We start from the raw sequence: 23,792 nt of genomic DNA on the forward strand, positions 1-23,792 counted from the left end.
AAGAACCACCTACTTACAAGAGTAAAAAACATCGATTAATCTATACCAATTGATTACAAAGAGTAATATTAACACTATCATTCATATTAATATTTCTATCCCTTAATTGAATAGCAACAGTTTCCTTAATAGAATGGATCATGTCATCCAAATTTCTCGAGTAGCCCTGGAATAATCTTTTGTTCCACTCCTCCCAAGTAGTGTAAGTTAAAACAGTCCAAGCTAACTTCATAATAGTTATGAGTAAGGATTTACCATTCCATTTGCCACAAGCCCAAGCTAAATGATTGTCCCAACACTGCCTCCCACAATGAAATAGTCGTAGGACAGTGTAGGAATAAGTGATCTCTTGTTTCCAGTGAGTCTTTACAAAAAAACACATTTGTCATCAATATCGAGTCTCATACGTTTCAGCCTATCTTTCGTTGGAAGTCTGTCTAATAAGGTCATCCATGCAATCATACTATGCTTAGGAATATGAAGAGGAAGTCAGATCAGTTTATGCCAGGTAACTTTGGTTCCCTTCGTTCTAATCAGATCCCAAATTTCTCTAATATGCTGAACTCTAGAAGATAAAACAGGGTAAGCCTTAAGTCTCATTTTAAGTAAACGCCTAAAGCTTCAACTTGAATTAATTCCAGCCTCCATGTTCCAAAAGTTAGTATCCTTGATCACGGGGTCTATGCCTCAAGACCAATCCTTTTTTTTCTCAACTTAACATCTTATCTTATTAAACAAATTAGTAGTTAATAGGTTAAACCACTTTTTCAATACTGTTAGAACTTTAGAGAGAAAAGAACAAGGGTATTTGGTTCAAGTTATGTGGGATTCTCATGGGAATGAAATCCACATTCTCATGTTTGGTTGGCCGGGAATTTCATTCCCAATAATGTTTTATTACCAATAGTAGAATTTTTTGGGTATATTACCGAGAATGTCATTACCTCCATTTCCTTAGGTATTGTTGGATTACCGGCGTTTTGGGCTAAAATGCCCTTAAAAAAAATTTCTTTCAAAAATATTCTTCTGTCATTGAATAATAAAAATTCTACGAAGGTTCAATTAAAATTTTATCTTTAAACTATTTTAGATTTACAAAAAAATCTATAATTAAAATTTTATATGAAGTTCAGGGGTTAAAATAAAATTTTACCCTTTCATTAAACCTTTTTATATTTTCAATTTTGTAAAAAAATTATATAAATTTTATGAATTTAAATTCTTTAAAGAAAATATATAAATATTTTTCAACTTGTTAAAAAATAAATATATAATAAGGACAATTTGATCAAATATACATTCCAATAATATTTTATTCATTTAACCAAACACGGTAATCTTGCATTCATGCTAAACCAACTAAACACAAAATACAACATTCCAGTAATCATATTCCCTGATAATCTTTTATTCCCATTGGTAATCTTACATTCCGTGAACCAAACGCACCCTCAGGGGTTAAAATAAAACTTTACCCTTTCATTAAACCTTTTTATATTTTCAATTTTGTAAAAAATATATATAAATTTTATGAATTTAATTTTTTTAAAGAAAATATATAAATATTTGCCACCTTGTTAAAAAAACAAATATATAATAAGGATAATTTGGTTAAATATATATTCCAATAATCTTTTATTTCTTTAACCAAACACGATAATCTTACATTCATGCTAAACCAACCAAACACAAAATACAACATTCCCAGTAATTCTATTCTCTGGTAATCTTTTATTTCCACTGATAATCTTACATTCCGTAAACCAAACACACCCTAAGAGGGAGGAGAGGGGATAAAAGGAAGAAATAATAGAAAAATAAATAATTATGGGTTTATAAACTACCTTAAAACGACTTGGTTTTGGAGGTAGTTGAAAGAGATTGAAACGGCGTCATTTAACTTTAAACAGGTGACTCGACCAGCGACCCGATCCACCAAGCATAGAAATCAGACATTTTTAATAAAAATGGTTAATTGAATTTTAGTCCTTCCTAGTTTGATTAGTATTCATTTAAATCCCTAATTTTACAAATTAGTTTCGTTAGTTTTCAATTTTATCAATTTGATTCCTTAAATTATTATTTAGTAATTAGTGAGTTATTTTGAAGTTGAGGATAATTAATTTCAGGGTAATGTTCGTGAATGAGAATTCATATTATTAAGAAAATGACTAATAGCTCGAATCAATACTAATAATATCAATTTCGGAAGCTTAAGGTTATTATACTTAAAACTTTGAAGTATTTCATAAAAAAATAGCTGACCCTATTCTCATATGTAATGGAGTAAGGAAGAGGTAGGATAGTAGGTTGCCCCCAACGTCAGGTTGAGAACAGCTTCCGTGGGAGACATAGGACAGTCAGAATTATGAATTGCCCACCGTAAATATGATGCATCGACTGTCATATTTATATGTGTTATGGCGTTCGATTGGTAAGTGGTTAAATTACTAAATTGCCCCTAATAGTGTTTAAGGCCTATAAACTTGATGGAAAAACTATGAGGCTTTAGTGCTAAGAAATTGGGGATCTCAGAATTAATTTATAAAATATCTAAAGTATCCTCCGGTGGGAGAAATAATTAAAATACCATTGAATGCTAAAATAATAAAACTACCCTTCACCATTTATTAGCAGCCATTTGCGGGTTGAAATTTGAGGCTCATATTTCGTGTCGTTTTATTAGACTTCGATAAAGATCTTCAGTTCATACTTTTATATAATCTTTAAATAAAATAATTAAAATAATTTTTAACATTCTAACACGACAAAAATGAATCTATAAACAAACCCTTCACCATTTAAATATAATAATTTGTTGAAGAATGGTACATATTAAAAATATATACTTTTCTACCGTATCATATCATATCTTATATTTACTACTATGCAATTGAAGGAAGAAGGGCCGCCCATGTTTTACATTTGTGTAATTTTATATTATTTGCTTTTCTTCTATTTGATAGGTGAAAATTGTGAATTACATCGTCATCGTCTTAAAATACATTACATCTCTATCTAACATCGACACATCTAAAATTATTTTTCGAAGTGAACATGCATATATTTATAAAAAATTATGTAAGATAAGCATAAATAAAATTATTAAAATTTAAGATAAATACGTGTACACCATAAGAATAAGCTACATCCGTATCTAGAATAATTAAAAGCTAAGATCAAGAAACATTAAAAACGAGATCAAAAACGACAACATAACAACAAAAATAATAATAATAATAATTAAGAATTGGTATTATCTTTTGTAGACGTAAAGCTTGACTACGTATGATGGCTTAGCTTAGTCAGGGAATAATCTCCAAAAATTAACCAAGTTACATATGATTTCAAATGCAATTTTTTTTCAAAATGTTTAATATTTTATACTATTCGAATTTAGACATAACATTAAATAAGATAAAATATTTTTTTTATCTTAAAAATGGGATGTAATAAAAAATAATATCTAGAGGCCATAGATCAACAAGTTAGCAAGTAGCAATGAACATGTCCATGATTTCTTGCTATGAACGTAAAGCAACAAGAGAAAACTGAAAAATTAAACCGTGTGATTCAGGTGTGCCATGCAGTGATTTGGCCATATAGATATAAAATCATATAATATATTACTGGTATAATTTAAAATAAAAATATTAATGTGTGTATTTATTAGAATTAATATAAAGTTTAAATGGAATATTGGGGTGGGTGTTGAGCTAATCAGGATTGTTAATCATGATTTGTTTGGGGGAGACAATTGATGGGACAACCACTTTGGTGCTAACCTACTGCACTCGACATTTCATCTCTCTTCACCATTTGGGTAGCAATTAAATGTTATATAAGCTTAATACTAACAACATTCCATTTATATGAAATTCTCTTCTTTTCTTTTTCGACTATAGTTGACAAAATTAATTTTATTTAAATTATGCACATTAAGTTTAAGTAAAATAATTTTATTTGATTGTTATATATATATATATATAAACAATATATATTTTAAATGCAGGGTAAACTACAGGTTTAGTACGTAAATTACTATTTTTTTTTTTTGTTACCTAAATTTTATTTTATTTTTAAATTATATCTAACGATTAGTTTATGTTTCATTTTGATATTATTGTTAAAAATTTAACAGAATTGTTGTACGTGGTATTCATATGGCTAAATTATATCATTCATCACTGAACTATCTTCTCACTTTTATTTTGGTCATTGAAGTTTATTTTTTTAATTATCACTTAACTTTCAAATTACTCCTATTTAAATCACTCTAACTTATTTTATTAATATATGATGAGTTTGTGATTTAGGATTTGTGGTATAATTTTTGGGTTTGTGTATAATTTTAAATTTATTTTTTATTTTAATTATATATTAATAAAATAATAAAAATATAATGTCATAGAAAATATTAATGAAATAAATTAGAGTGATTAAAGCATGAATAATTTGAAAGTTGAGTAATTAAATTGAAATTTTTTAAACTTTAGTGATCAAAATAGGAGTGAGAAGATAAGGATTAAAGGCAGCATGGAAGATTGGAGGTAGAATGATTCAAATTGAAAGAGACAGTCAAGAAGTGATGAATTTGCTTAAGCCTAATCGCAGGAAGGAGGAAGGTCTTGACATTATTCACCATATTGACTCCTATCTGGCAAAAGATTGACAAGTTAGAGTGATGAAAGCAAACCGAAACGATAATAAAATCGCGGATGGGCGTGCAAAGTACGCGTGGGATCTTCCCAGGGGTCTACATGAATTTGATACGCCACCTGTTGCCGTTGATATGGCTACTCAAAAGGAAATAGCTGATTAGGTGTCTACGTGCCCTTGTAACAAAAAAAGCTGAACTAAACCATGTGTTTAACGCTATTAATTTAGACTTTTGATTACTATTCAATGTAATTCACGTTCATGATAAATAGTGAGGAAGAAGCCCAATGGGTTAAGTGATGAATGATATAAATTACTCGTTAAAAAAATATAATTTCATTAAGTTTTTAATGGTATAGTATCAAAATAAAATTTAAAATAAACATTAAGTAAGATTTTGAAAAAAAAATTAAAATTTAGGTATCAAAACATAACAAAAGTAATAATTTTAATACTAAACGTGTAGTTTATCCAAACATAAATTATATTATGATTTAATTAAAAAAAATAAGTATTTAAACTATATCTCATATTCAGTTTATTCTCTTTCTCTTTTCTTTTCTTTTTTGTCAAGATATGTACCTAATTTTTTTTGACGTTACTATTTAAATATCTCATCTGTCATGTTTGTTAAAAGAAATCTGTCAACCATTCAAAACATGATACATGAAATTTTTAAAATTTATTTTAAAAAACTTAAATTATTAATTTTTCTATAATAAAAGCCTCTTAAAATTTTCTAAAATTATAAAATTCCCAAAATTTTTAATTCCATCCTCGGTCGCCACAAATGTCATTATCTCCCCTGGCTCTTCCACCTCCTGGGCGGCCTTTCCTCCCGGTGCTATACTCCTCTAGTGCCACACTTTCCGCCAATAGTGCTATCCTCCCCACGACGTTTCCACCATCCCTCGTTGATGTGCTCTGTAGTTGAATGGGAGGTGCGTTCCGCATTCCATTGCATCGAGATATGAGGTAACCAACTATGATAAAATGATGAAATTAGGAATTGCCCGTCCAGCTCAGTTGGTAAGAGCACAAGGCTCTTAAACTTGTGGTCGTGGGATCGAGTCCTACGGTGGGCAATTCATAATTCTGACTGCCGGAGGTCTCCCGAAGTTGCTCTCAACTTGATGTTGGGGCCCAGCCTACTATCTTACCTCCCTCTTACCCCATTACATATGAGAATAGAGTCAACTAATTTATTATATTTAGGAATTTTGGATTTTATATTATTTAGACAAAATTAGGGTTTTTTAATAAATAATTTTAAATATTTTAAAAAGTTATAAACACGTCACCTGTTACGGTTGGAGTGATTGATGATTTTTTATTGACGATCATGACGGAACATACACCTAAAATAACAACTTGAAAAATATTAAACACCTTAATTGATAAAAAACTTTAAACACTTAAAATCAATAAGAAATATAATTTGATTAATTATTATATTATTAAATTTGATACAATCCTTGTTAAAAAATAGACAAATTCTACCTGCAACGCCCTCCAAACGACTCTGAATCTGATATCTCCTTGTCTTAGAAGCCGTCGGACAAATTGTAACAAATTATGTTGAATATCATGTATTGTGACGGAATGATGACGTAACATGGGTTGCAAGGAAGTGAGTAGTTTCTATTGTGTCGCCATCCTCATTTTTTCACAAAACACTGAATTATAATAAAAATATATATAAAAATGAGATGCTTATAAAATAATTATATTCTATCATATTAATAAAAAAATAGTGTAAAGTATAATAATGGTCACTAAACATTTCTGAAGCTTGCATTTAGATCCCCAACTTTTAAAACTTATAATACAGTCCCCCAACATTTATTCCGTTTGCAATATGGTCCCCCAACTTAAATCACTGTTAGAAAATTAGGGTAAATTATATAAACGGTCATTGAACTTTTCAGGCACTTGAATTTAGGTCCCCAACTTTTAAAACTTGCAAAACAGTCCCCCAATAATTTTATTTTCTTATTAAATATAGATGTATAGAAAATATAAATGATTCAATTTATATTTAAATGTATGAATCATTTATATTTTTGATATATTTTATTTTTCTTGTATAAACTAGTATTTAAAATATGTTTATATTTTAATCAAAATATTTCAATATACGAATAAAACTATATTTATATAAATGTATATTTATATAAATGTATATTTATATTTAGATGTATAAATAAAAAAATATATTCATATATTAATGTATGAATCATTTATATTTTTTGAATATTTTATTTTTAATAAGAAATTAAAATTATTAATTATATTAGAAATACTCAACTTAAGATTATATATATAATCATGAATTATAAATATGAAAAATATAATTATTAAATTTAGTTTAAAAATATATAAATCTTAAATTTATTCTTTTAAAATATTGTATCAACTAATATTTAAAAAATATATTAAATCTATCAAATATAATATTTTTTATTGTAAAAAAATATAATATTTTCCCATCATTTATTGCTTTCAAATTTTTTGCCGAAGTTCAAATCTCATTATTTTCATTTTCCATTATATTCTTTTTTTTCTGGCATTGGTCATACTATTAGTATATGTATTATTGTATATCTCTTAACACAAACGATGGTGTTAGCTTAGTGGCTCCACCCTGTATCTTTCATTTGCGTGACTCAGGTTTGAGTTTGCCCAAGACCCAAATTTTACTTCTTTGTAACTTAATTTTCTTCTAATTAGGTGGTGACATGTGTCACCAATAACATATATCATGATCATGTGTTAACACATGTCAGATCCTAGTTAAATGATTAATTTATTAAATTTTATTTAATTTAGGACCAAATTGATAGCATATATAAATAATTAGGTGGTGACACGTGTCACCAATGACACGTGTCATGATCATGTGCTAACACATGTCAGATCCTAATTAAATGATTAATTTATTAAATTCTATTTAATTTAAGACTAAATTGATTATATAATAATAAAGACTGAATGTATAATAATGTCAATTCCTTTTAACTGCCACTTCATCATTTGTATCAATTGGTAACGACTAGTGGCTTAGTTGAAACAGTTAAATAATTATGTTGTATGATTGATAAATTTAAAAGATCGATGACAAAAGTAAAAAGGGCTAGATAGTTAAGTTGTCAACCTAGTAGTTTACACTTTTATTTATACGTCAAAATAACATTTTATAAATTTAAAATTCGAATTATTTTCAACCTCTTCTATATCCTAACTACTTTTTTTAATTAAAAAATTTCTTCAACAGATAAGAATTATACTATTATATTTATATAAAAAATACGTATCACATGAAATAAGATGAAATTAAATAATAATAAATCTGACATAATTGAATTGAATTGAATTATTTTGGAATTTAGGGTTTAGAATGAAATTGAATTACTTTGGAAATTGGGGTTTAGAATGAAATTGAGGACTGTTTTGCAAGTTTTAAAAGTTGAGGGACCTAAATTCAAGTGTCTGAAAAGTTTAATAACCTTTTATATAATTTACCCTAATTTCTAACGGTGGTTTAAGTTGGGGGACCATATTGCAAACGGAATAAATGTTGGGGGACTGTATTGCAAGTTTTAAAAGTTTGGGGACCTAAATGCAAGCTTCAGAAATGTTCAGTGACCATTACTATACTTTACCCAAAAAAATATTATTAAACTGCATCGAATTTGGATATCAAAATGGTGATGGTAGAAATGGATAGTGTGAAGGTGTGGTGAAAATCATGAATAAAATTTCAACATCCCTAAAGGGTAGCCTCATTGTGGATTCAAACCACCAACTTTCTAGTCGACATGGCCAGGTTTCGCAGCACAAGACTGTCGTGATTCGAAACGCAATTTTATATCAGGATATAAATTTATCAAATTCGTCATGTCGTAATAAAAATAAGAATAAAATAATCTATATCATCAAAGAATGATAAAAATATGTGTAATTCAAAAGTTTAATGATCAAATTAAAAAAATTTAAAATTCAATAAGCAAAATAGAAGTAAGAAGATAGTTTAATGATGAATGATATAATAATACTTGTTTTAATTAATAAAAGTAGTCTATGATCATTATAAAAAAAATTATAATAACAATTAGGCTTAATTGAAAAATTAGTGTTTAAATTATACACCTTTACTGTAGGTGTTTAAAGTTTTTTTAGTTAAAATATGTGTAATCCGACACTCGACAGGATTACGACCAATATTTGGTTAGACAATCTTTTTTCATATTTCTAAAGTTATGCTCATTGAGGTGATGTGTGAGAGACCCTCTTCTGATCAAATTTCACAAAATTATTTAAAATATGATTATAAAGAGTAAAATATGTGTATTTGGGTCAATAAAGTCATAAAAATTATATTATAATTTGTCGTTTATGATCACTTTTATATAATATTTGTTTAATTTTTTAACTAATTTACAAATCGTTCATATCTTAAATGTTTATGGGAGTAGGCATAGTGCATAAAATTGTAATTTTCTATTAGATGCCATTCCAAATTTTGTTCGGTGGTATTTAATTCAAGATTATATTATAATTTTATTAGTAAAAATTATTTAATCTTCCCCCACACATGAAGAAAGAAGAGCAAACGACATCAGCATTCTAATGCTCTCGTGTTAAACTTGAGACGGCGACATCGTTGAAAAAAGTGGCACCCTATCAAGAACGTTCACAGTTAAAATATAACAATAAATATGGCGGTCGCATAATAAAATAAATATTAAAATTTTACGTAAAAAATTATTTCGAGAAAAATAATAATCAGAATAGGAGAAAATTCACTAATGTAAAAAATAGAAGAATACAAAGTAAATCTCCATATATAATCTAATCCATAAAATATATTTACAGATGTGGTTACTTGGTTACAAATGAAACTTATTTAATAAAGATCTATTAAAATTATATTTTTTTTTATTTTTAATCAGCATTGAAAGTAGATGTATTTCATACTTTCAATCAAATTAAGTTTACTGTTTTCCTTAATTTTTTCTTAAATTTTTTCTTCATTAATTTAACTAAATTAAATTCGGATCAAACTGTAATATTTCCCTACACATGAAAATTATGAAAATTTACAGAAATTTTCTCTAAAACCCTAAAAGCCTCTCTTTTCTTCTTCGCTCAATCAAATATCATTTTTTCTATGTAAAAAATGGCGACACTTCAAATAACAAACCCAAAGTAATTACCATCATTAACTTCTCCTTTGTTTACTTCAAGACTACGTTTTCTTCAAAACATCAATCGAAGAAAACCATTTTGAGGATGCGTCACCGTTTTGGAGGGATAAGCTGTTCCTTTTCTCCAATGGAAACTCCTTAGATACAAGTGATTGGTGTTGGTGGAGGCCGGGATGGACTAAGGGAATGGGTAGGGACAGTCGTCTCTGAAAATTTTTAAATTCATTTATATTTTAAATTTTATTGTGTATTTTGTATTTATAGTATATTTTCGCCTTTTAAAATTTATAAGTTCATTTTCTTCTAAAATTTTATAAATTTACACTGCGTTCCTAGGTAGAGGTGGTAACAATGCTGTTAATCGTATGATTGGGAACAGCTTACAGGTTATTTTCCAGCTCTTCTCTATTGTGTTTTGCTTAAAGTTCACCAATTTTGTGAAATTTTATGGGTTCTTTCACTCTCCCACTCCAACTAGAATTTTTGTAGGGTTTTGGTAGTAAGTGGGCTTGATGGTGTAGGGTCGATAATTAGAGGGAGAGATTGATATTTGGACTAAATCAAATCTTTAACAAACATTTAGGTCTAAATTGATATTTTATTTGAAGTTCAATGATAAAAATTTAAAAAATAATTTATTTTACTAACCTATTATATTAATAAAGTAACAATAATTAACATTCTAATGATTAAATGTAACTCTTTATTTATTTGATTAATTTTATTAGGTAAAATTCATAAATGGTCATTCGACTATAGGACCCTGTTTTATTGAGTCCTGATGATTATAAGTTATAAAATAGTCTTCCGACTATAGGTGTTATTTTTTGAGTCTCCCGACTATTGGAAGTTATCAGATGATCACCCGACTATTCATATGTTCTAACTCGTCATTTTCTATTAAAAATTTGGCGATCGTCTGAGTTGGACGTTAACATGCTAATTGAGATATGATAAAATCATATTTTAATGATGTCTACCAGCACCACCGTTCCTTTTGAGCACTGGCTCGATGACATAATATAAATAGAGAGTCAATATACAAAATAAAACTCAAACGATTCTGGAATCAAATTTTATCATATCTCAGTCAATATACAAAAAAAAAACACGTTTGGCATATATATAAATAGTTAAGTGATAATTTTGTAATTTTTAATAATCGGAATACTTAACAAAATAATATCCTATAGTCGGAGATTATTTTATAACTTTTAATAGTTGGTTAATCACCCAAGTAAAACCTATAGTTGCGGTACATTCTTTTACTTTACCCTAATTTATTGTTGTTGGTTGATGAGCTTATGAAATTAGTAAATAAATTCGGTGTAATTCAAAAGCATTGTGGTTTCAAACATTGATTTCAAAGCGTTTAAACTTAGATTGATGTATGAAGGGTTTATATGTACACAAATTTAGACATTAAACAGAAAGAGGGGGGGGGGGGAGATCAAATACTACAGTATTTCAGTTGTTTATCACATTTTCTAAGAACAATCCATCTCTGGTTGAAGAATTTTTCCTACTGCTCGACCGGCTCCATTGATCCGATAATCCCACAGTTTTAGATGCCCCATTTCCGCATTTGGCGACAGTTCTAACATTCTCCATCAGTTCTTGAGTTCGAGCTTCCTGTGACAAAATATCCAACAGCTGTTCCGTGCCGATCACCAGCTTCACTTTCCAGAATCCACGGCCGTCGTTGTTGTACCTGGATAAAATATCTGTATAGGATCTCTTTAAACTCCCCTGGACATCACATGACAACCTGTATGGAGAAATGACCGACGACGGGACGTTGTCGGACTTGGACCGGACGTGGCCTTCTCGAACGATGTTGTTGTCGCCGTCACTGGGACTGTTTCCTTTGCTGTTGAGTGGAAGTAAATAGTATGATTTCCCGGGTAGGAGTTCTTCATGGTGGCAAATTGGTTTACATAACAGATCATTGCTTCGAAAAATAGCATTTCCACAGAATCCATCTACGATGTTTCCTGCCGATATCGGAGCCGAAAACTCCATGATTCCACCGTTTGATGTTATGACTTCGATCAGTCCATCGGCTACTTCTTCTTCAAATCCCCCGAACAGGCAGTTTCCCATATCTAAAATGACAGAAAATAGTGTGCTGGTAGAACGGTGGAGAAAGGGGAAAGAATATATAGCGTCGGTGGTGGGATTCTTCTTTAGAGATTCCTCATTAATCCAAAAGATGGCAATAAAAATCTAGACAAGTGTAAAGAGAAAAAAAAGGAAATTAGAGCACTATTAATGGTGGATGCTTATTACTAAGCCAACATCAAGTGCCTATTTGAGAAAGTTTGGCCCAACTATTCATATAGGGAAAGAACATTCATTTATGAGTATTTGGTGTAGTGACATGGACAATGAATCATACCACATGCTTTTGTGTTATAAATATTCGAATATAAGCATATATTTTAAAGATTCTACTTGCCATATACATATATTTAGCATGTATTCATTCATCCGTACTTCTAATGTATCTAGAAACCAAAGCAATGAATAAAGCCAATTCCAACCTAACCTCCTAAGGATAATATGATTCTCTAATGACATATTATTTAAGAATGCTGCTAACGTATTTTAATTCTTTTTTTTTGGGAGTATGTTAATTTTTAACGTTTTATTTAAGGCAAGTTATTTTAACTATTCTTCTCTCTTTTCGGAACATTTTGATTCCACGTTTCATTTCAGGACAAAATGATTTTTATTTTGGAGGGTAGATTGTTTATCGACTAACGGTTTCTATTCACATATAGATTTTTAGTCCTAAAATAAAATGTTGAGGACTCTAAAAAATAATATACATTTGCACAAATAATCATTTTGTCCCATGTTCTTTTTTTTGGAGCATTTTATTATTGACATTTCAATTTTTAGTCAAAACATATTATGTTTGATAAAAATTGTTTAATAGCTAATAATCAATACATGTTCATAATGTGACATTTTTACATGTGAATAATTATTAACGTGATATATATCACATCACTAAAATAATGATGTGATATGCATCATATCATTAAAATGATGACATGATATATATCACATTATCAAAATGATGATATGGTATATGCATCCAAAGTGATGACGTAACACGTGTCATGTCACTAAAATAATGATGTGATATATGACATGTCAACAATTAAACACATGAAAATGTCATGCCATCAATATGTTATAATCATCAGTTAATTAACGGTTTCTATTCGACATGAGTTGTTTTAACAAAAAAAACTAAAACGTTAAGGGATAAAATACTAAAAAAAAAGAATTGAAAACAAAATGATCATTTTCATTGACATTCATGATGCTCAAATTTGTGATTTTATAAAATAATAATAATTTCTTTATCGTTGAGACCATTTGATTTATATATCATTATACCTTAATCAAACGTTAAATATTTTTTTTAACATTATGTTTTGTATTTTCATGCACTACGCGTGAAAGTGAAATCCAACATAAAATCATGCAAGTGACAAGCAACAATAACGTCTAATTTAAAAGGGATATAACAAGAAAATGAATTACAGAAAACATTTTTTTATTTTTTAGTATTTGTTAATATTTTAATAATCTAATTTGATTATAATATAATATTTGTTTAAAATATTTTTTTATTATTGACAATACATATGACGTATACACATTTATTCGAACTTAATATCCTAAAAAATACTTCCTTTTACTACTAACGTCATTTAATTAATACATTATAAATTATGTTAAATATATATATATTTTAATGTGCGTTAAATAGATCTTAAATATTTATTACGAGTTTATATTTTATATAAACATGTTCAATTTATATTATGAATTATATGAGATATAAATATAAAATAAATACTTTTAAGATAAAATAAATATTTAAATATTTAAATTAATATAATATAAATAATTATGGTATAAAATTAATAATATGCATATTTTCTCGGATAATCAATAAAATATAAAATACTTAGAAAATATAAATTATATTATGAGGCGTCAAATTGTGTACGAGAATTATTAGGAGGGGCTATAAAACGGCGAGGACAAGTTCGTTGAAAAAAGAAATAAAAAGATTCGTAATTTTAATTTAATTTGAGTTCCTCTTTCTCTCTCCCAGTCGACCTTTTTACCCGATCTGTTTGGTTAGGGTTCCATCGAATATTCCCAATTAACCTTGTAATTGTCTCTACTGATTCCCCCTACATTCTCTCATCGACCACATCGATCGATTATCGGCTCCGTTTCCGATCCAAATCCGTTTAATTTTGAAGAACGGGGAATTTCATTGATCATGACGATTCAGGATTCTGGATACATGATGGAGGACGGGGTAAGTTGTTTGCCGTGCACGCCCGAGGAGCAAAAGAGGATCGTTACTGAATTGAAATACGATTCCGAGCGTAATTTGAAGGAAGGCAACTTGTATTTCGTTATTTCCAGCAGGTCCGTTTTAAAATTAATTTAAATTTTATTTTCTTTCTTGCTGTTCTTCGGAAAATATATGGGGGGAATTTGTTTTATTTTGGAATATCCAATTTATACGTTAATATTTAATTAATATTAGGCTTAAATCACCTACTTTTTCAGGTGGGTTCGAAGGTGGGAAAGGTATGTTGGGATAGATGCTGATGGAAATTTGAATCAGTCTTCTGATTCTCGACATTTGAACACGGCTTCTTCGAACATGGCGGAAATGCCCGGCCCTATTGATAACTCTGATATTGTTCAAAATGGGAGTGATGGCGATTGCAAGGAAGATGAGATACAGCTCCGTGGAATGTTGATGGAAGCGCAGGATTATGTTTTGGTGCCTCAGAAAGTTTGGGAAAAGCTTCATGAATGGTAATGCTTCACCTCTGGCTATTTTTCATTGATAAATTGAATGTATCTTGTATATGCTTTGACCACATAGATGGTTTGCCGAGTTATTAAACAACTTGATGAGTTATTAAACAACTTGAAGATCAAGTGATGTAGTTCTCTAAAAGCGTGTAAGCCATTTGGTACTTGTTGAATGTTAATTGTGATTTACTAGTTTATGTTAATAAAACAGATATTATTAACATAAGCAACTTGACTTTATGTAATGTGCCTGATGTACAGTAAGATAGCAGGTAGAATTTGTTTCTGATTTTTATTTGTCTTGTAATATCATTTTAGGTATAAAGGCGGGCCATCATTGCCGAGAAAGATGATTTTGCAGGGTGTTTATCACAGAAATTTTGACGTGGAGGTTTACCCACTTTGTCTTAACTTGATAGATTCCAGGGATGAAAGCCAGTCAGTTATATGGTTAAGCAGAAAGGTATGCCTTTTAATCTGCCCAAGTTGAGGGATTGTCCATCGAAATGTAAAGTAACAGTGACAAAAAAATTTAGCTTACACAAGCTTGAAGTATTGATGTGTGTTCATTTTAAGTTTTGAAATCTATGATGGAACTGGAAATCTATGATGGAACTGGAAATCATTCCAATTGCATCCAATTTCTAAAGTGATTTGGCATTTCCTTTAGGTTTCTGAGTTTTGCTTTCAAGTTATTTATGTCCTTGAAATTTTTCATCTTTGTGGTAGACTATGCTGGTTCTAACTTCACTTTCGCCCCACTTCTGTTCTTTTGGTTGGATTACGTTTTTAGGCTTCGGTAACTGAGCTTTTCCAGAGGGTCTGTGCACTTAGGGGAGTAGAGCAGGACAAGGTGAGAATATCTGTTTCTTTTTCCTTTTAAACATGTATACTTAAATATAATTATTTTAGAAGAAGATTTGTATGCTTTAAGTCAACTTCAATTACATGTTTTGGTTCATTGTATACTTCTAGGTTCGCATTTGGGATTACTTCAACAAGAGAAAGCATGCACAGTTATTTGCTTCAAACAAAAGCCTAGAGGAATCAAATTTGCAGATGGACCAAAATGTGAGTACCCTTTCGTTTTCCCTTCATTATTTCCATTTCTGTTTGGTTTTGATTTATCTGCATGTTTGATGAATCTTTAAAGATTCTTTTGGAGCAAATTGATGGACATCAGTCTTCAAGATTTGGGATGGATTCTACAGGAAATGAACTAGCTTTGGTTTCCATGGAACCTTCAAGATCGTCCTTTACAATTGCTGGAGGGCCAGCTTTGTTTAATGGTCACTCCTCTGGTTACAAATCAAATCTGTACCCGGGAAGCTCCATAGGCTCGGGATTATCAGATAGAAGTGATAGTTTTGATGCCAATAATTCTGTTAGAAAAAGAGAGACAAGGGGTTTGACTGGGTTGCAGAACCTAGGAAATACTTGTTTTATGAATAGTGCGCTTCAGTGTTTAGTGCACACGCCGCCTCTTGTCAAGTATTTCTTGAAAGATTACAGTGATGAGATCAACACACAAAATCCTTTGGGAATGCATGTAAGCTGTGGTGCGATCAACCATTGTTTTTGTAGTTTACTGTGAATTATCCATTTGGACAATTTTGGCACCATTTCTTTGAGCACTTCACTAAATCTCTAACCTAAGTTGTACTCGTGCAGGGTGAGCTGGCACTTGCTTTTGGTGAGTTATTACGGAAATTATGGTCCTCGGGACAAACATCAATTGCTCCACGTGTTTTTAAGGGAAAACTTGCTCGATTTGCACCACAGTTTAGTGGTTATAACCAGCATGATTCTCAAGTAAGTTCCATTTTTCTTTTTAATATATGAACTTCTGCAATATCAGCAATTGGTAACTTGTATAAATCTGTGGGTATGTTATTAGATTATGTTTACCACAACATCTTGTTCAAAAGGAAGTGATGAATGCTATTTTTTTCTAAAAAATAACAGATTGGATGCCTGGTTGGCTTACAATTATAATTTTGGTACTTTCAAAGTGCCCCTAGGAAGGCCTGTTAGCCAATGATTGTATTATTGTTTAGCAAAATGCCGTATGCTGTCAAATTTCTGGTGATGGTACATCATGCAGGACGAGATATTTTAGCCCTCACTATTATAGTAGTGTAATGCATGTTTAAAGCCATCCTAAGCTTTAGTTTGATATGACTTTTTATTTTAAAGGCTTGGTACAAACCTTTTGCATTGTACTTTAAAAGCAACTTAGGAATGACTTCAAATGTTGTTTAAATGGTATAATAGCTATCACTTTTAAGGGGTACATCTACTATTTTGTTGAGATTTATGCTTTTTTTTAAATGATGTCTCTTTTCTTTAGGAACTTTTGGCTTTCTTACTGGATGGGCTGCATGAAGACTTGAATCGTGTCAAACAGAAACCTTATATTGAAATGAAGGATGCTGACAATCATCCTGACGAGGAAGTTGCAGCTGAGTCTTGGAAAAATCACAAGGCCCGAAATGACTCAGTTATTGTGGATGTTTGTCAAGTGAGAAATTTTCTTATCGATCTGCATGTTTTGATTTAGAGCTGCATATTGTAGTCAATCTTAAAGTTATGTCAGAAAGTTAAGAGTCTTATCAGGGTTTTATTTCCTGGAAAATACAATTACTCATCTAAGTATGTAACAGTTGTTGTCAGTGCCACTTTAAGCAGATTGATAACCGAATCCATTTTTTAGCATTATTAGGATTGGCTTTTGTTTACATTCTTTAAGATTTGGGCATTTCAGTCTATAGGTGCTTACTGCCTAGTGCTTTGCAGTTCTTGTCTATTTGTTTTTGCTCATCTTTCATGTCAGTATTGTAGTGCTTCAAGTTTCTGAGCATGGAAATGTAAGACAATTTTCTCCCATGCTACTAACAATTGGAATATTTTTAATAATGCTCTTGCCTCTCAGGGCCAATATAAGTCGACACTGGTTTGCCCAGTTTGCAGCAAAATTTCAATTACTTTCGACCCCTTCATGTATCTGTCATTGCCACTACCTTCCACTGTCACTAGGACAATGACAGTGACAGTGTTTTATGGTGATGGAAGTGGTCTCCCAATGCCATATACTGTCTCTGTGCTGAAAAATGGTTCCTGCAAAGATCTCCTTCTGGCTTTGCGTACTGCTTGTTGCTTGAAGACCGACGAGAACCTTCTGCTTGCGGAGGTAAACATTTCTTGAATTGATTCTTACTTTCATTTAACCGTTTCAGTTATAAGTTACCTTGGTTGCTTGATGTGTTCAATATTCTATATCAGGTTTATGAAAACAAGATTTACCGATTTTTGGAGGTGCCCTTGGAGCCATTGGTTTCAATAAAAGACGACGAACATATTGTGGCTTTCCGATATCAGAAAAAGGGGATGGAGAAAACTAAGCTAGTAATTTTTCATCGATGGCATGAAAAGTAAGTTTGCTTCTCTCTAGCTATTGGATTCTGTCAAGCAAATTATGCTGTTTTAATTTGATTACCATCTTTAGGCACTTTGGTAATTTGGAAACCTAGGGATCCATAGTTTCATCTATCGTTGCCATTGTGTGGTTATTATCATCTGTGTCATGCAGTTCATCCGTTTACTGCATTTATTTAATAAGCTGGGTGAGAGGTGGGGGGGGGATGAATTTATTGAATAAATAAGCTGTTTCTTCATTTATTAAGATTTTGAACTAAAATATTGGGTTTTCCAGATCCAAATCAGATTATCTTATAAGTGGAAAGGAGCTTTTCGGAACTCCACTGATTACTTATTTGGAAGGAGACCAAATAAGTGGAGCTGATATCGAAACTGCTGTTTCTAAAGTATTGTCAACTTTCAAAAGAATGTATTCTTCAGCTAAGTTTCACATTGGCAAAGAGAATGACATCCTCTCAGATGGTCTCGGTGAAACATGCAGTAGTTCTGATGCTCACTCAGTTGAAAATGCAGAAATTGAGGGTACATCGAGCAGAGACTTATCACTCTGGCTCCATTTAACAGATGATAGAGTAATGACCTTCAAACCTCTTAAGAAGGATACCCTCTTTGAATCTGGGAAAATCTTAAGGGTTTTGCTCGATTGGACTGACAAAGAAGAGGAGCTATATGATGCCAGCTACTTGAAAGATCTCCCTGAAGTTCATAAAGCAGGGTTTGCTGCTAAAAAGACCCGGCAGGAAGCCATCTCTCTACCTTCATGTTTAGATGCTTTCTTGGTGGAAGAACCACTCGGGCCTGATGACATGTGGTAAGTGATTTTACAATTAAGTTGTGGATTCTCCTCGTAAATGGTATTGATGCCTTAATGATGTGACTAAAACGATGAATGCAGGTATTGTCCTCAATGCAAGGTACATAGGCAAGCTATAAAGAAGCTAGACTTGTGGACGCTACCAGAGATTATTGTTTTTCACTTGAAACGCTTCACTTATGGCCGATACCTAAAGAACAAGATCGACACTTTTGTGAATTTCCCCATTCACAATCTTGATTTGACTAAATATGTCTTGAACAAAGATGCTGAGTCTTATATATATGAGCTATATGCCATCAGCAACCACTATGGTGGACTAGGTGGTGGCCACTACACTGCATATGCTAAGGTAAAGTCATCTCTCACGGATAATACTTATGCAGCGTGTATCTTACTCGTAATTTCAAATTTGCGACTGTCTCTATATCATGGTTGATTTTATGGTACTTAGGATTGGCTTTCATACGAGGTACTAATTCGAATGATATCTAAAGAGTCTTTTTAATTTTCCACTTCCGCAGTTGGTTGAAGAAAATAGTTGGTATCATTTTGATGATAGTCATGTTTCTCCCGTCAACGAATCTGACATCAAGACTTCTGCTGCTTATCTGCTGTTCTATAAGAGAGTTAGAAGTGAAACCGAGATGGAGACTTGAGAGTCATCGCATAGTCATTCTATCTCTAAATTACCTAGCATTCTGCAACACTAGTGCTTTTTTGGAGCTACTTCCATTCGAGGTTATGCTGCAGACAGTACTTGGCCGAGCAAGCCGACCACGGTCCCTCGTTTTATGGAAGATAAGCTCACACCGAAAGGATGGCGAAATTCAGGGTAGGGGAAAATATCAGTTACAATTATATTATTCATTTAGAAGGAAATTTTGGGGATAGTAGGAGCCAGCAAGTTTTGGTAATAGGTGGCTTTAAATATGTTTTATGAGCTCTAGTGATAGCCAGCCATCTATTATTATTTGTTATCATTTCTCTTGTTCTTACAGAAATATACTAGGATGATTAATTCTTAAAAAGTTTAACCTTTTTCTCAGTTCAGTTGACTCAACACCATTTATTATAACATGAAAAGCACCTGAATCAAAAGCCGAATTCGTATATTTACTGCACAAAACCACAAACAGCCATACTATACTACACTATAATATCTTTATACAATTCTTTTAAAATTTCAAGTTTTCAACCTCAAGGGGAGTTGGTTCCACCTTTGTAGCTAAACGCTGTCGACGGTCGACAGACGATGCTACTCAAATTTGCTTACAACGTTGATTACTGAACTAACAGAACCTATTAGATTCCACCCATGCTCAGGGTGTGGCAATGTTTTCCTTAGCAAGTGGAGCAATCTCCTCTCCTTCGATACCCGGTTCACTCCCGGCAGCCTCTAAGCTCAACAACATCTTCTCCCACAACTTTGATGGTCCCTGCATAAATCGAACATGTTTTGATTTAAAATCCCATTTTACTCGAACTAAGGTTTAAGTGTTGTATGAACATATTAGGATATAAGCGTTAGACACAAATACTTCGGGGCAAATGAAGAGTCGGAGCAATATAGGAACGGACCTTCCATGAAAGATCCTGTGCCATACAATTCTGGATCATTTCTTTCATGGCTCCGGTGCCGTATACTGCAAGAGCTCCCTTGACACCTTTTACTACCTTACCTACATCAATTGGATCCACCGTATCACACTGCAAAAAAACATATTACAGACAGATGAATGGTCAAAATCTAAATTTGCACTTTATACAAAGACAATCCATGTCTTACTGCTTACTTCAACGTTGAAGGCTCCCATATGAAACCCTGTGAATCCTTCCTTGACTGTGTCGACAAGTCCACCGGTACAGGCCACTATTGGCAACTGTAAACACAAAACAAAACCGATTATGGAAGTTCATGAGTAAAGTCAAATTGGTTGGTTGCATAAAAAGGTAAGGCTAAAAGGATTTACAGTTCCGTATCGCATAGCTTGCAGCTGAATCAGACCACAAGGTTCAAATCTACTAGGGACCAAAAGGTAATCAGCACCGGCAAAAATCATATGGGCCAACGGGACATTAAATTTGGCGACTCCGATAGCTTTTCCGGGATAGAGGATCTCTAGCTGTTCAAGCTGCTTCTCCATTGCCTTTTTACCTGTTCCCTGAAAATAAAAATGGTTCCATTATTAAAATGTTATGCTCATTGAAGCGACAGTAACATGTGTTACTCAGATTCGGGTGTGATGGACAGATGCAAGTATTCAACCAGCACAGGTATGTTTAGTTTTTTGTCCCTAAATTTTTCCATGTATATGGAGAGACATAATTCCATTCCCATGTTCAAATGCGTCGGACACAGATAAAGAAGAATGAGGAGTCGGAGAAACATAGGTAAAAAGAAGGAACCATATTGGAATTTGATACTAACAAGGACAACCATCTGGCAATTTTCTCCAATGAATTTTGGAAGAGCTGCTACCAAAATGTCTGAACCTTTCTGCTCTTCAAGCCTACCAATGAAGCCAATCAACGGAATATCCCTATCAACAGGCAACCCAAGTTCTGCTTGAAGAGCTTCCTTCAATAATGACTTTGCAGCCGTTACCTGCAACCACATTTATCGATAAAGAAACCCAGAAATTGGAAGTTATAGAAAGCACACTTACAGTTGTAGCATCATATTTGACACTGATGTATTTGTCAGTGGCAGGGTCCCATTCTTGAACGTCCATGCCATTCACAATTCCAGTGATGCCGGTTTTACGAATGATGACATCGAGTTCGACACCTTTATCTTCACCAGAAACAAGCTCCTGGGCATAGTATGGACTTACAGTCAAGACCCTGTCTGATTCCAAAATTCCAGCCTTCATCCAATTGATTTTCCTTCCCTTGACAGGCTTAGTGTACCTGATGATCGAAACCGTTTTATGTCCTCCATGATGAAAAAATGATTTGACAAAACTATATGAACCATAAATATCAAAAGAAGAAAATATTGTTTTTAATCATACCCATCAATGAAATCAAATGAACTCTTGAATTGATCAGGCAAATTGAGAAGTGCAAAATCTGCAAAGGCGAATCTCCCCTGATAAGCTATATTGTGGATGCAAAAGGCAACCTGCAAAATTCATTTTTCATACACACAATTAAGTTATAAGCTTCGGCATGCCCTTTTCCGATTTCACTGAGGCCGTCATACCTTGGCATGCATATAGATACCCCTTGATTGATACATGCTTTTCAAATAGCATGGAAGAAGAGCGGTGTGCCAATCATTGGCAACAAAGACAACATTTTCTCTTGCAGAAGATGGTGAACCATTATTTCATGAAAGTAGAGTTTTAATTTTAAAGGTCAAGTCTTAAAGAAGAAGAGCCCGTACCGTACGGTCCTGAGAAATATTTGTTTCTATTCAAATTCAGAACTCTTGGTGCCTCCAAAGCAGCCTGAAAATGATGAAATTTATGCAAATTGAGCTAGATTGATATCATGAACTGTAGTTTGTTTCAAAGGAGGCCTCAGCCTTTGGTTAAGCGAAGATGTTTAAAAATGATGAAATTTGAACAGCAAAGGTGACTGCTTTAACTAATTAAGCTAAGTATGGTGTTAATACGATGATCAGAATTTGAAAGAGTCAATACCAGACACAACAAGCTGAATCGCAATTGATTGTCCTTGTAGTCCGTACCAGCCTTAGGACCATAGATTTTGGATCCTGTTTTGCCCCATACCTGAATCATCAAAAATACAAAAGAAGCAAAATTATTGGAAATAACATAACCAATTCAATCTTTGATAAAGAAATGACAGTGTCAAACCTTCTCGAGGAACATAGGGTGATCGACGAAGACACGGTCGACTCCACGTTTGTAGCAGTGGAAGAATCGAACAGTCACAGTTGTGTCCCCAACTTTCAGCTGCATATTAGGAACTGATGTTTAAGAACACAATCCAAACACATAATAACTCACTTCAAATTTACTTTGAACGTATTTTACCTCAACTAAGACACAAGTGTCCCATGCATCCTTGTACTGGTCGTACCGAGGAGACACGGTCATAACACGATGTCCTTTGGCCTAATCAATGTTCAATCAAAGGGAAATAACATCAAACGTTTAACAGACAATGAAACCAAATATTATAAATCCGATACTTACAGCCATTGCAGGAGGAAGTCCACCAAGAACATCACCAAGTCCACCAGTTTTGCTCCAAGGACCAACCTCAGCTCCCACAAAGACAATAGTCATCCCTGTTCCACAAACAATTTTCCCATAAAGCTTGTTGTTTGCAGTTGGTTGAGCTTCTTTCACCGCATTGCTCCTCATCTTCACCCTTTCTAGTGAGTTCAAAGACCTCAAACCATTGTGAGACATCATGGGTTGTTGTTGATTCCTCAACATAATCTGACCCAGACTGGCCTTGGTTTCTCCTCCATGGGAAGCTATCGAAAAAAAGTGAGAAGCAATCACTGTCGCCATTGCTTTGGGTACTCTTCAAGCTGTAGGAATCAACTAAATGATTCAAACACAAGATCCAAAACCATTAAATTTAATATAAAAAAATAACAAAAACTCATACAATTTAACTCACCACTACACTTCAAAGAATCCCAGAAAATGTAATGGGGACTATGAAGTTGGTCAAATGAATTAGCCCAGGGAGCAGCCAATTTGTAAGAGAATCCATGGCTGAGCTGCAATTACACGTGGCATCACGAGAATGGTTAAATATCCTCCCATTGTCTATGAGCCTCGACATAATCACGGGAATGGTTAAATATCCAGGAAACGAGCGGT

General features: G+C 32.4%; 2 protein-coding genes across 2 annotated transcripts; one reads left to right on the forward strand and one right to left on the reverse strand.

Annotated features, from left to right (window-relative positions):
* The first annotated feature begins 14,178 nt into the window (after positions 1-14,178).
* Positions 14,179-20,029, forward strand: LOC120202631 (ubiquitin carboxyl-terminal hydrolase 9-like). The gene is made up of 13 exons (XM_039203039.1): positions 14,179-14,330; positions 14,475-14,729; positions 15,048-15,192; positions 15,523-15,582; positions 15,705-15,800; positions 15,883-16,278; positions 16,401-16,541; positions 17,080-17,250; positions 17,662-17,919; positions 18,012-18,160; positions 18,442-18,978; positions 19,063-19,333; positions 19,506-20,029. The coding sequence occupies exons 1-13, from the start codon at positions 14,179-14,181 to the stop codon at positions 19,638-19,640; spliced, it is 2,766 nt and encodes a 921-aa protein (XP_039058970.1). The 3' UTR covers positions 19,641-20,029.
* A 47-nt stretch (positions 20,030-20,076) lies between these two features.
* On the reverse strand, positions 20,077-23,733 carry LOC120202632 (granule-bound starch synthase 1, chloroplastic/amyloplastic-like). Its single transcript, XM_039203040.1, has 14 exons — positions 23,587-23,733; positions 23,151-23,494; positions 22,989-23,069; positions 22,809-22,907; positions 22,632-22,721; positions 22,373-22,436; positions 22,190-22,290; positions 21,999-22,108; positions 21,651-21,894; positions 21,413-21,589; positions 20,955-21,146; positions 20,778-20,864; positions 20,563-20,691; positions 20,077-20,420 (listed from the first exon to the last, which is right to left on the reverse strand). The coding sequence occupies exons 2-14, from the start codon at positions 23,472-23,474 to the stop codon at positions 20,304-20,306; spliced, it is 1,815 nt and encodes a 604-aa protein (XP_039058971.1). The 5' UTR covers positions 23,475-23,494; positions 23,587-23,733; the 3' UTR covers positions 20,077-20,303.
* Between the last annotated feature and the right edge of the window lie 59 nt (positions 23,734-23,792).

Source organism: Hibiscus syriacus, unplaced genomic scaffold (genome assembly GCF_006381635.1).
Source record: "Hibiscus syriacus cultivar Baekdansim isolate YM2019G1 unplaced genomic scaffold, ASM638163v2 tig00008957_pilon, whole genome shotgun sequence".
Taxonomy (NCBI): Eukaryota; Viridiplantae; Streptophyta; class Magnoliopsida; order Malvales; family Malvaceae; genus Hibiscus; species Hibiscus syriacus.